This window comes from Prosopis cineraria, unplaced genomic scaffold, assembly GCF_029017545.1.
Source record: "Prosopis cineraria cultivar Desert tree isolate PC_DT_omini unplaced genomic scaffold, ASM2901754v1 PC12, whole genome shotgun sequence".
NCBI classification, from domain to species: Eukaryota; Viridiplantae; Streptophyta; class Magnoliopsida; order Fabales; family Fabaceae; genus Prosopis; species Prosopis cineraria.
In genome coordinates, this window is record NW_026555343.1 from 42021066 (window position 1) to 42033598 (window position 12533).

Consider the following 12533-nt stretch of genomic DNA (forward strand, 5'->3'; position numbering starts at 1 on the left):
TCCTTCAGTAATGACTTTTGAACTTTTATTCGTAACTTATTATTGTTGTCAAAAGTCTTTTAGTAATTACAACTTATCAAGTATAATTTTTTGTTATTATAAAATAAATTCTCAATATAATAAATCATAATCATAAATTTTATTTAAAAAATAATAATTTTTATTAAAAAAATTATAAAAATTGAACAAGAAATCACAGTTTATTAATTAAAAATAAAATAGTTTTTTTACTTTAAAATTTATTAACACAAAAATTTTAAATTTTTTTAATAAAGTTATAATATTTTAATATATTAAATTATTATTTATATAATTTGAGAAAGTTTATTGTCATTTTCCCAAATTAACTTGGATGAAAGACTCAGCGTACCTGACGGGGAAGAAATTGTAGAATGGGAAGACAAACGAGATTAAATTGAATTGATTGCATGATGGGGGTACACCGCATATGTCAATCTAAAATGGTACGAGCGTCTCAAGGATCGTGCGGTCACGAGGGACATTTGAAGATTCGGATGCCTGGAGAGAAAGAGATCAACGGACAGGGAACGATGATAGTGGGGCCGGAGAATCGAAGGCCTTGAGCCAGGTACAAACAAGGGAGGAGTGGGTCCCGCATCATCGACACGTTGTGGTGCGACCGTAGCATGGTATTGGAGACCCATGTGTGGTGGTCCGGTTGTGAAAAGACAGGAAGTATAGCCCTCGGAGAAGGGTGAGGTAAGTAATTACGAGGCTGGCTTCGGGCAGTGGAGGGCGGGAGAGGGGTCGAGTTGTCAGAGTCAGGGGAGACACGTGGCGGGTGAAGGTAGAAGGATGCATGGTAGCAACGATAGGGATAGAAGGCATTGAATAAGGGAAATCGATCGAAAAGCAAGGAGGGTGAAGGAGAGCCATAAAGCGCATGGGCCAAGGCCTCTCCCTCTCACTGTGTGATTCAGACAATGTCGTGCCACACGCACCCCACGTGTCAGACAATCCAACCTGAAATTTACTGCTCCCACGTTAGTTTGTCTTCGTTGATGCCATATCCCATGAAATAAAGGACAAAACAAATGAGAGAAGGACAAAACAAATATGTCAAGAAATTTGTAAGTAAAGAATATGTCAAGAAATACTAAATCATTTTTACTGTTTCTGGTATTGAATTCTCACCCGCTTCTGCAGGAGGTAGGAGGAAAGTTCAGGCCTTTGTCTGAAATCACTGGCGTGTGCCCTCGCTGTAAAGAACAGATCGATTGGAAACGCCGTTATGGCAAGTACAAGCCCCTTGTCGAACCTGCCAAATGGTATTTCCTCCCTCCCTCCCTCCTTTTTCTTTTTAAATTTTCTTTCCATGTTCCTGTTTTGCTGTCGTTCCTCTATTATCTTTTAGCATTACAGTATTTGGTTAGTTGAGTGGCCTTCTCCAATGTCTAATGTTGCAGCCAGAGATGCTCTAAACGTGCCGTTCGTCAAGCTTACCATAACCTGTGTTCTGGTTAGTTTTGCTTTGTCCTTTTGCAGTGTTTTTGCTTCTAAGATTTGTTTTAGTTTGTATAAACAATTTTTTTTTCCCGTGGATTTTGTCTTTGCCTGATTGGTTTTGGTGATAATGTAGGTTGTGCCAAAGAGCACCGGGTTTGCGCTAAGTGTTGTTGCGCTGTGGATCGTATAGTTGGAAGGTCATCTTAACATTTTGATGGATAATTCTGTTTCTGTTTTATTTGTTTTGTCCTTTGTGAAATGTGACCATTAAGCAAATTTAATTTGAAAGATGGTTGGAGTAAGAGAAATATGTCAAGAAATGAGAGAGATGGCTGAAAAATAAAAATAACAAATGAGGTTTTTTTATTAAGGCAGGAGGCTAAGGGTGATTTTGTAAATAAAATAATTATATTACATCACTCCATTCTTAAGCCCTAAATTTTGGAGGACAAAAAAATTGATTTGTGGATGGCAAAGAAGGGCTCTACAAGCCTTCATTGCCATTCCATCATTCTTTAAAATAAAAACTCACAAACAATGGTTTAGACTTTTTAGTCATTTCACTTCATTTCATTTCTTCCTAAAACAAATCTCTCAAACATAGTGTTAATGTATCAATGGAGGTACTATTTTAAATTGTTACATTAGTTTAATTTAATCTCAACAATGATCTAGAAAATATTGAAATATATAATTAATTGTTATGAATATAAGAATCATGTGAATGTCCATCTCCATTGTCTCTTCATCTTTATCTTTTTTCATGAAACTCCCACCATCGTGAGTGTTGATTATGCTTTATATGCCATTATTAAATGTGTAACCTTTAATATAAGTCCATGCCTATAAATAAGACATGTCATTTATGTTGTAAACATGAAAGAGAATATAAGAGATATTATCCTCATTTTTATTGTCTCTATCCTCTCTCCTCCTTCTCATCTTCTTATTTTCTTTCCCTCTGTAATTTACTCATAACACGTTATCAACATGAATCTCTACCAGATGAGTCTAACGTATTGTTCTAGAAATTTCTTATCGATCGTTGGTCATTACATAGAGATAGTTTGATCCAAATGATGTGGAAGAGTTTTCCAATTTGTCTAGAGGAATTAATAACCTTGCAATTTCAAATAATGTATATGGATGGTTGGAGATTCATATTCATCATATTGAGATACGAGAATTTTATTTTCTATATTCTTGTTTCATAATTAATTTTATGATTCATTTTGTTGTGTGATATGACTATGATTGTTAGTTTGATATAAATTAATTTTTCTTGAAAAACAATATTGAATTATTGTTATTCTTAATACTATTGATCATATGATTAGATGATTAGAAGCCACGTTAGACTATTCTGTGGTTTCAATAGATGACATGATAAGAAAAATACGTGACATTTTGATTATCTGAGTACACTTAAAATATTACAGCCTTGAAGGTTAATTATTCAAGCATCAAAAGATGTCAAAGAGTTTGTGTAAATTTGAAAGACTCTTGCTATAGTCTTGAAGACTAATTTTCATGAAATCGATTATGTGTTGTTGAAAGCATGGACAAATATCTATGAAAGTGATAAAGATCATGATTCAAAAATATCATGAGTGATAATATCTATGGTCACAGAGCGTTATTGTGATTAAACAATTGAAAGCCAACAATATTTTGTCTTGGCTACTAATTTTATTAAAAGGAATAATTGTCTTCCCATAGCTGTTGAAAAATAAAGTTTTATGGGCATTGAAATAAAAATTATGAGGTAATGTTACAATATGGCTAGAAGCCATATAGACAAATACGTATGAGCAATTCATTAAAATTAAATATCCAAATTGATTATGAAGACAAAAGGGTAATGAAATATTGATGAATGTAGAAAGTAATTATAAAATGATCAAAGCCACATGTTGTAATCAAAGAAAATGCATGGAAAAGTTTTTGTAAGGAAAAAAAAAATAATGACAAGGTCTGAAGGTTACATGATGATACTGAAATTTAAAATTAAAGGATACGTTATGTTTAAGTCTAGAAGGCTATATTTGAAAGTCTACATAGTGTTCAATTGTTGTTAATATTTAAACTTATTGTCATTAATTTAGTGAATAATTATTATAATAAATATTTGATATTGATTTAATCTTGATATAATTTTAAAGGAATTATCAAAAATCATTGCAATATGTATAAAATTGTATTTATATTTCTAATTTATTATATTGAGTATATAATTTATAAATTAATCTACATTAAAATATGTCAATTAAAATTGATTAGCTATTTCAAAACTAAAATATATGTCTCTCATTATGTGGTTGGAAAAGGATAAGTGATGAAAGACAAGGCCATAGATATCAAAGATTGATTTGTCAAGGACTTGAATGCATTAGCTCAATCAAATTAAAACCCATAGTTTTGTTTGAGTTGAGAAGCATTTGGGTTTTTAAATGAAAAGTAGGTTATTGTTCTACTATGCATAGTTCATTGTCTACAAAATGCAATAATAGAAAAATTATGTTTATGTAATTCTCACTTGAGGGAGAGATTGTAGGGGCACAAGTATGAACTAATACGTGACTGAGTATCACTCATATACTTGTTCTAAAAGTTCAATAGGTCCCAGATGCATATTAATATCATAAATCAATTATATGTTATGCAAAATGAAAAGTTTACACTGAATTTTTGTTACAATCAACTTGTAGTTTACTAATCCACTACATATTATTGGTATAACTTGTTTGATCATTTCAATGTATATAATGCAAATGGTTATTGAAAATATGCATTAACATCATTGAAGAACTAGAAGATTTTTTATGGAAAAAAAAAACATGTTATATACTTTAAGATTTTATATGTGCTGCTTGTTCTCAAAGAAAAATATGAGATATTCACTAGTTATGATTGAGAATAGATCTATCCATTTCTAAAAATATAACAAATTCAAATATATGAGCACATTAGATAGTATGTGAATAGTGTAAATATTCAATAAATTTGATAGATGCACCTATCATATATTTTTGCAACATGAAAGTTGCAAGATTATATGCATAAATTATATATAAAAGCATACTATTTCTAGACTATGTGATCTAGACAAATTTAGTTAGAAATGCTAGTAAATTTATACTTTAGACTTTGAAAAAGCCTATTTAAAAGGTGGTCTAACAAAATCATTTGTTAAAGCCTCTTTTACAAATAGCTGATCAATGGTTAGAAAAAAAATATTTTTATTGTTGACTTAAAATACTTGATGTTATGAACTATAGAACAATATGCATTAAATCAATGAGGTATTGTAAATTTCCCTTTTTGAAAATTGGCTATTAGTTAGAAGCCAAGTATATGCCATCTTAGAATTTTTAAATGTGTAATGTTTATTATTATTGTTCCACCATGTTACACATAGATGATTATTCATGAAAAGTTGAAATAAATGTTGGATGAAAACTTTCTCCTTCTTGTTCGTCTCTGAATAAAACAAATAGATTTAGGAGACTTATACGGCATGATTAGCTAGTTGTCATCATTTGACAAAGTTTTCCCAACATGAGGGGGAGAAAATGAATAGTTAGAAAAGAAAATACATGTAATACATTATCACTATATCTTATTTGAATCTTCACATATAAAAGTATGAACTAGGAGTTCATCAAATGTTGTATTCTTAAAATATCACAAAAGAATCTTCCAGATACAATCATTGACTTATATGAGAATTACTAAATTTCTTGTTCTAGCTAAAAATGCTCCAATTAGAATATATGAAAATAAATCATGCTTGAAGCATTAAAGACTAATTGGTTCCTAATACAAAATCATATTGAAGAGGCAGACACTTTATAAGAGAGTCACGACATAACTAATTGTAAAATTCAAGAAGAGATTCAGGTACCTAAAAGTAATAAAGAGGGATCTTAATCGGTTATGTCACACTTGGAAAAATGGAATTAAAAATATAAAGTTATTGATAAGAATTTTAATGATAATATCACGTGATTAAATAAGGATTTTGTAAACAAATTTTTCATGAAAAGTAGACAAGAGATGGTTGGCCAAAGAGAAAAGGATTAAGGGTTACTTTTATCCCTAAAGTGTACACAAAAGGTCACAAATGCTCTTAAACTCAACTATGAGTTAATTCTATCTCTCAATTTTAAATATTCTCTCTATTATTACCTTGACATTAAAAAAAACACTTAACATCCATTAGTTATTAATGAGTCTCACTATTTTTAAAATATTTTTATTAGGTTAAGGGTTATTTTTGCCTCTCAACTTCTATTTGAAGGGTCATTTTTTCCCCTCAATTTAAATATTTTTCAATAAAAAAATATAATATGGGGCTCACTAACAATTAGAAAATGATAAGGTAATAAGAAAAACTCTGCCTATGTTTATAGCCGGTCCCAAGCCCGGGTAAAGGAGGAGGGTTGTGTTAGGCCATCAACAGCCAATGTAAAAATTTGTTGAATCTATCATGAACATGGACAATAGACGTTATAATGTTAATGCTAGGTCGTTGCCCGTAAGTAACGCGCTGCATGGCTCGAGTACAGTGATAAGTGAGTTAGAGCCGCTGCATCGGCGCCCGGATGTAGTGTTAAATGAGCAAGGACTACCGCGTCATTCTGGACGCACGCGGCTAAAGAAGTTAGTCCATAAAAGCAAAATTAGATTTGGTACTTGGAATGTTGGGACATTAAATTGTAAATCTGTAGAGGTTGTAGGGGTTATGATTCAAAGGAAAATCAATATCCTTTGCTTGCAAGAAACAAAATGGCGTGGAGAAGGAGCTAAGGATATTCAAGGTTTCAAACTTTGGTATACAGGAAAAGTAAGTGCACGCAATGGAGTAGGCATCATTATAGATAAGGAGTGGAAGAAGAACGTTGTAGAAGTTAGCAGAATTGGAGACAGAATTATTTCTTTAAAAATGATAATTGGACGTGAGACTGTTAATATTGTTAGCGCTTATGCGCCGCAAGTCGGGACAGAAGCCAGTCTTAAGGAATTATTTTGGGAGGATCTGGAGGGGTTGATTCGACACATACCACAGAGTGAAAAGATTTTTATTGGAGGAGACTTTAATGGGCATGTCGGGAGGGAAGCTGGTCAGTATGCGAGGGTGCATGGTGGTTTTGGTTTTGGAGAGCTAAACAATGAAGGGCAAACTCTTCTTGATTTCTCATTGGCGTATGATTTTAAGATTGCCAACACTTGTTTCAAGAAGAGAGATGAGCATCTCATCACTTACAAAAGTGGAGCCTCAAGGTCGCAGATTGATTTTCTTTTGGTTAGGAACACAGATAGAAAACTTTGTAAAAATTGTAAGGTGATCCCTGGAGATGCTGTAACGACACAACATAGGGTCCTAGTCCTTGATGTGTGTATTATGAGTAAAATCCAAAAACGTCGACAAGTAGTAACACCAAAGATTAGGTGGTGGCAATTAAAAGGTGAGAAGCAAGATATTTTCAAGCGAAATCTTTTGGATAAAGGAATTTGGAATTCTCAGGGAAGTGCTAACATCATATGGGAGGATATGGCTAAAAAGATACGGGAGGTTGCAAAAGTAGTTTTGGGAGAATCGAAAGGTTCTGGTCCGAGAGATAAGGAGTCTTGGTGGTGGAATAATAGTGTACAGGACAAAATCAAGTATAAGAAGAACTGTTTTAAAGCCATACATTTGTGTAACAATGAGGAAAATTGGGAGAGGTACCGTATGGCTAAGAAGGAAACTAAGAGAGCTGTGGGTGAAGCTCGTTCCAAAGCTTTTGAAGAATTTTATAAGAACCTTGAGACGAAGGAAGGAGAGCAAAATATTTATAAGATTGCCAAGAGTAGGGAAAGAAAATCAAGAGATCTAGAACAGGTAAGGTGTATTAAGGATGAAGAGGGAAGAATTTTAGTTACAGATGATGAAATTAAAAATAGATGGGAGACTTATTTTTCTACACTTTTCAATGATGGAGAGGATTCATCTAGTAACTTGGAGGATTTAGTAACTGGTGAAGGAGAACAAAATTTGTCATTCTATCGAAAAATACGTGATAAGGAGGTAAAGGAAGCTCTTAAGAAAATGGCAAATGGTAGAGCTAACGGACCTGATTGTATATCTATCGAAGCGTGGAAATGTTTAGGTGAAGAAGGGGTGAGATGGTTAACTAAATTATTTAATGTGATTTTACGGTCCAAGAAAATGCCTGATGAGTGGAGGAGAAGTACATTAATTCCTATTTATAAAAATAAAGGAGATATTCAGAATTGTACTAACTATAGAGGGATTAAACTCATGAGCCACACAATGAAATTGTGGGAGAAAGTAATTGAGCACAGGTTGAGATTGGAGACAAGTATTTCTGAGAATCAATTTGGTTTTATGCCAGGTAGATCAACTACAGAGGCAATTTATCTACTAAGGGGATTAATGGAAAAGTATCGTTGTAAAGATAAAGATCTACACATGGTTTTTATTGATTTGGAAAAAGCTTATGACCGTATACCAAGAGAAGTGCTTTGGAAAGCGTTGGAAAAAAAGGGAGTACGGATTGCTTATATTAAAGCCATACAAGATATGTATGAGGGGGTAAAAACTAGTATAAGAACGCCTTGTGGTCAAACAAAGGATTTTCCTATAAAGATTGGACTACATCAGGGATCATCTCTGAGTCCTTATTTGTTCAACTTGATTTTAAATGTTTTGACGGAACATATTCAAGAGGAAATCCCGAAATGTATGCTCTTCGCGGATGATATAGTTCTTATAGCAGAGACAAGAGAAGAGGTTAATTGCAAACTTGAGTTATGGAGGAGGACATTGGAGTCGAAAGGTTTTCGTCTGAGTAGAAGTAAGACGGAATATTTATATTGTAAATTTGGTAAAAGACTATTCGAAAATAATTTGGAAGTGAAATTGGGAGATCAAATCATACCTCAAGTGGAAAAGTTTAGATATTTGGGAGCCATTATTCAAAATGATGGCGAAATCAGTGGAGATATTTCACATAGAATTCAAGCTGGGTGGTTTAATTGGAGAAAAGCTAAAGGAGTTATTTGTGACCGTAAGGTGCCTAATAAACTTAAAGGAAAGTTTTATCGTACTGCTATCAGACCGGCAATGTTATATAGTAGTGAATGCTGGGCTCTAACGGGACAACAAGAGCATAAAGTTGGAGTAGCAGAGATGAGAATGTTACGATGGATGTGCGGACATACACGTAAAGATAAAATTCGAAATGAGCACATACGTGAAAAAGTGAGGGTGGCACCTATTGAGGAAAAAATGGTAGAAAATCGGTTGAGGTGGTTTGGGCATGTACAAAGAAGACCAAGGGAGGCACCAGTGAGAAGAGTGGAACATATAACTTTGAGTCCGATTAAGAGAGGTAGAGGAAGGCCTAAGAGAACACTCTTGGAAGTTGTTGAATGTGATCTCTTAATTAATAATATTTCTAAAAGCTTAATAAATGATAGAGCACAATGGCGTCTTGCAATCCATGTAGCCGACCCCACCTAGTGGGATAAAGGCTTGTTGTTGTTGTTGTTGTAAGGTAATAAGAAAGAAGATATTTAAAGTTAAGGGATAAAATTGACCTTTAGTTAAGTTTAAGGACATTTGTAACTTTTTGTGTATAGTTGAGGATAAAAATGACTATTAACCTAATGGAAAAAGGCAAAGGAAAAGACAAAATATGAGTAGAATTATATTAATTTTTAATATGTAAAAATCATGGACATGCATTACAAATACTTGAAATGTAAATGTTATTACAAGATAAATGAACATTTACATGAAAATAAAGATCACAAAGGTCTAATAATAGTCAAGTATATTATCTTGTAGTGAATTTTTGTATATATATTATTACTCTGATCGTATATTGAATTGACATATGATGCATCTATTGAATATTATTATAGCATTTTACATGACAATCTTTGAAGAAGTTAAAATGCTAGAAGCATGAAAAATTCTCAAGAATATTTAACATATATACATATGTAAGTTGTTAAGCTTGTGTGAATTGTTGTTATTCAAGTGTATGTTTATATATATATATATATATATTGTCTTTACAAATGTGTATTGAAAACAAGTTTTGATCAAAATAATGTGAGAATGAAATTTTGATATCTATTTTACATTCAACTTGTTGATTGAGTATTTAATACTCAATGATTATAAAATTATTATGTTATGTTTATTTTGTCAGTAAGACTATACTGAATTGATTAGTCTTGATTAGTCTTGAAGTATCACATATTTATTGATATTTATACATTTGGCTAATATTATATATGATACAACTTTGTTAGCAAATTTAAGTTTTTGGTGAACTAACAAATACTCCTCTAGTCCTATTTATAGGGTAGAGAGAGAAGAAGAAAAATTTGATCCTATTTATAGAACACGTGTCAATTCCCAATGCTCCTCTTCACATTTTTGCCTTTATTAGATGCTTTGAATAAAAATATTAATAATAAGATTTAAGAACATTTATTAGGAATAAGTGTGGAAACTTGTTAAATTTTAAAACAAAGTTAGAGATTTAAGGTTTTCCTTAGTTTTAATGAAACATGCGGGAAGTGATTTATAAATAGGATCAAAGGGAGTATTAAAAAAGAGATATGATAATATGAGAAAAGTATTATGTTCTAAAAATATATCTTCTAAATATGACAACACATCTAGCATGGTTTGACCAGGAGTAAGATCTACTTGAAAAAATATTGACAACAGTCACATTTGAGAAATTAGTATGTTATCTTGAAGTGCAATAATGTAAAAGTGTTGTTGTAATTAGGGGAAGTAAATACATGCTGTACTCTTTTTTCCTTAATCAAGGTTTTGTTCCATTGGATTCTCCTGGTAAGGTTTTTAATAAAGTAACATTGGATATCGTACAATTGAATGTTATACTCTTTTCTTCTGTTAGGTTTTTGTCCCATAAGATTTTTTCTAATCAAAATTTTTAACGAGGCACATTTTTATACAATAGACATTTAAGAAAAAGTGTTATAAATATTAAGAATCATGTGAATGTTCATCTCTCTTATCTCTTCATTTTTATCTTCTCCTATAAAACTCTTACTATCATGAGTATTGATTTTGCTTTATTTGCCATTATCATTTGTGCAACCTTTTGATATAAGTCCATGCTTATAAATATGACATGTCATTTGTATTGTAAACATGAAAAATAATATAAGAGATGTTATCCTCATTTCTATTGCCTCTATTCTTTGTCCTCCTCCTCCTCATCTTCTCATTTTCATTCTCTCTATATTTTATTCATAACATTAATATAATTTTTAACTATAATATTATTTTTTTGATTATTTATAGATATCTTTCTATTGAAGATAATTCTATTCCATACATAGTTGGGTATTAAATGTAGACATTTAACTGTAATTTTAATTTTTATTTAAACTTTGACTGGATACTTGAAATAAAATAGTCATGTAGCAATAACTAAACGATGATAGAATTTCTGGGGCTCATAACCAAACAACTTGAATTTTGAATTGAGGCAAGGTTTACAATTTTCTAAGAGTCGCAGTATAAGTTTTTTTGTTTTTTTGTTTTTAATACTGTCCCAGTATAATTTTTTAGAGTAATAAACAATACCATTCATATTACTCTATCCAGCATTTATTATTTAAGCATTGCTAGACACAATTGGGTCAAAGGATTTGAAGTAAAAGGGCATCATCATCAAGGACTTGAAGGCATGCATTGAGGGCATATGGACTTGAAAAAATTCAAAAGAAGGAAGGAAAAAAAAAAAAAGAAAAAGAAAGAGACACAAGTGGGTCAGCTTTTACAAATGTGTGTGTGTGTTTTTTAAATATTCATACAAGTTTAAACTCAATACCTTGTACTTAAGCTTGTCTATTAAGACTAATGCCTATTAATCCTATCTAGTTTTTGCAGGTGACGATAACATAGAGAGGGACATCAGCACTCTTATAAGAGAATGGTTTGTCTGTTCGGGAAAAAAAATCTATCTAGTTTTCATGGCAAGAATCCATTAACAACTTTATGTAAATGAAACATTAAAGAATTAAATTAAAACTCAAATAATATTTTTAAAAATTTAAAATTACTTTAAAAAAGTTCATTAATTAGACCATGATGACTAATTAGTTATGAAGTTATTTAGTTGGTTTCAAAAAATAAAAGAAAATAATACTCCAAAGCGAAATAATGTCAACTTTTAGTCGGATTAAACTGCTAATTTGAACTTCAAATTTTTTTCAGTCCATTGTTTGGCCTCAATTCAAGGGGTAACATATGTTAAAAGCGAAATAATGTCATCCCTCCAATAAAAGTCAATAAAATTACTATAAAGGCATACAAAATTATAAATAAGTATTCTTTAGAAAATAGTATAAATTAAATCACTTAAATTATAAAATAAATAACAATAAATTAATATTATTTTTTATCCACGCAGGATATCAAAATATCACTAACAAGACACTGTGATTGGCTTTGTTGGAAATAATATTGGTAAGTGCCTAAAAAATATTGTATTTATTTTAATAGTTTTTTAGTAAAATATTAATACTTTAATATTATTTTTATTTATAAATCTTCACTTGTCAACTTTTAAAATTTACAAATTCTCAATTTATTATTTAATTAGTCTATTTGTAATTTATAAGGAAATAAAGGGACAAGGACTTTACGTACTTATGGTAGGATGGTAAGAGTTAATAGCCGAGGAAACAATCAGATATATTAGCGTATAGCATAAAATTTATAATAATTTGTAGGATGCCTTGTAAAAGGTGTTCCTAGATGATTAAAGGAAAAATAATAATAATAATTTTTTAAAATATATAAATAATAATTTGATTCTTTAAAATGTCATAATTTTTTAAAGTTTTCAGGAATTTTTCTGTTATTAATAAATTTATTTAAATTAACAAATTTTCTTTGTTAAAAATAAATGAGTCACAAGTTTTGTTTAAATATTTATAGTTTTCTTCTTATATTTGCAATAAAGCAAAAGTAAATCACAACTTTACATGTTAAATTCCTTATT

General features: G+C 31.0%; 1 protein-coding gene across 1 annotated transcript; it reads left to right on the forward strand.

Moving 5' to 3' along the window:
• The first annotated feature begins 461 nt into the window (after positions 1–461).
• Positions 462–1735, forward strand: LOC129289371 (uncharacterized). The gene is made up of 4 exons (XM_054926129.1): positions 462–557; positions 1168–1289; positions 1428–1480; positions 1601–1735. The coding sequence occupies exons 1-4, from the start codon at positions 462–464 to the stop codon at positions 1672–1674; spliced, it is 345 nt and encodes a 114-aa protein (XP_054782104.1). The 3' UTR covers positions 1675–1735.
• The last annotated feature ends 10798 nt before the right edge of the window (positions 1736–12533 follow it).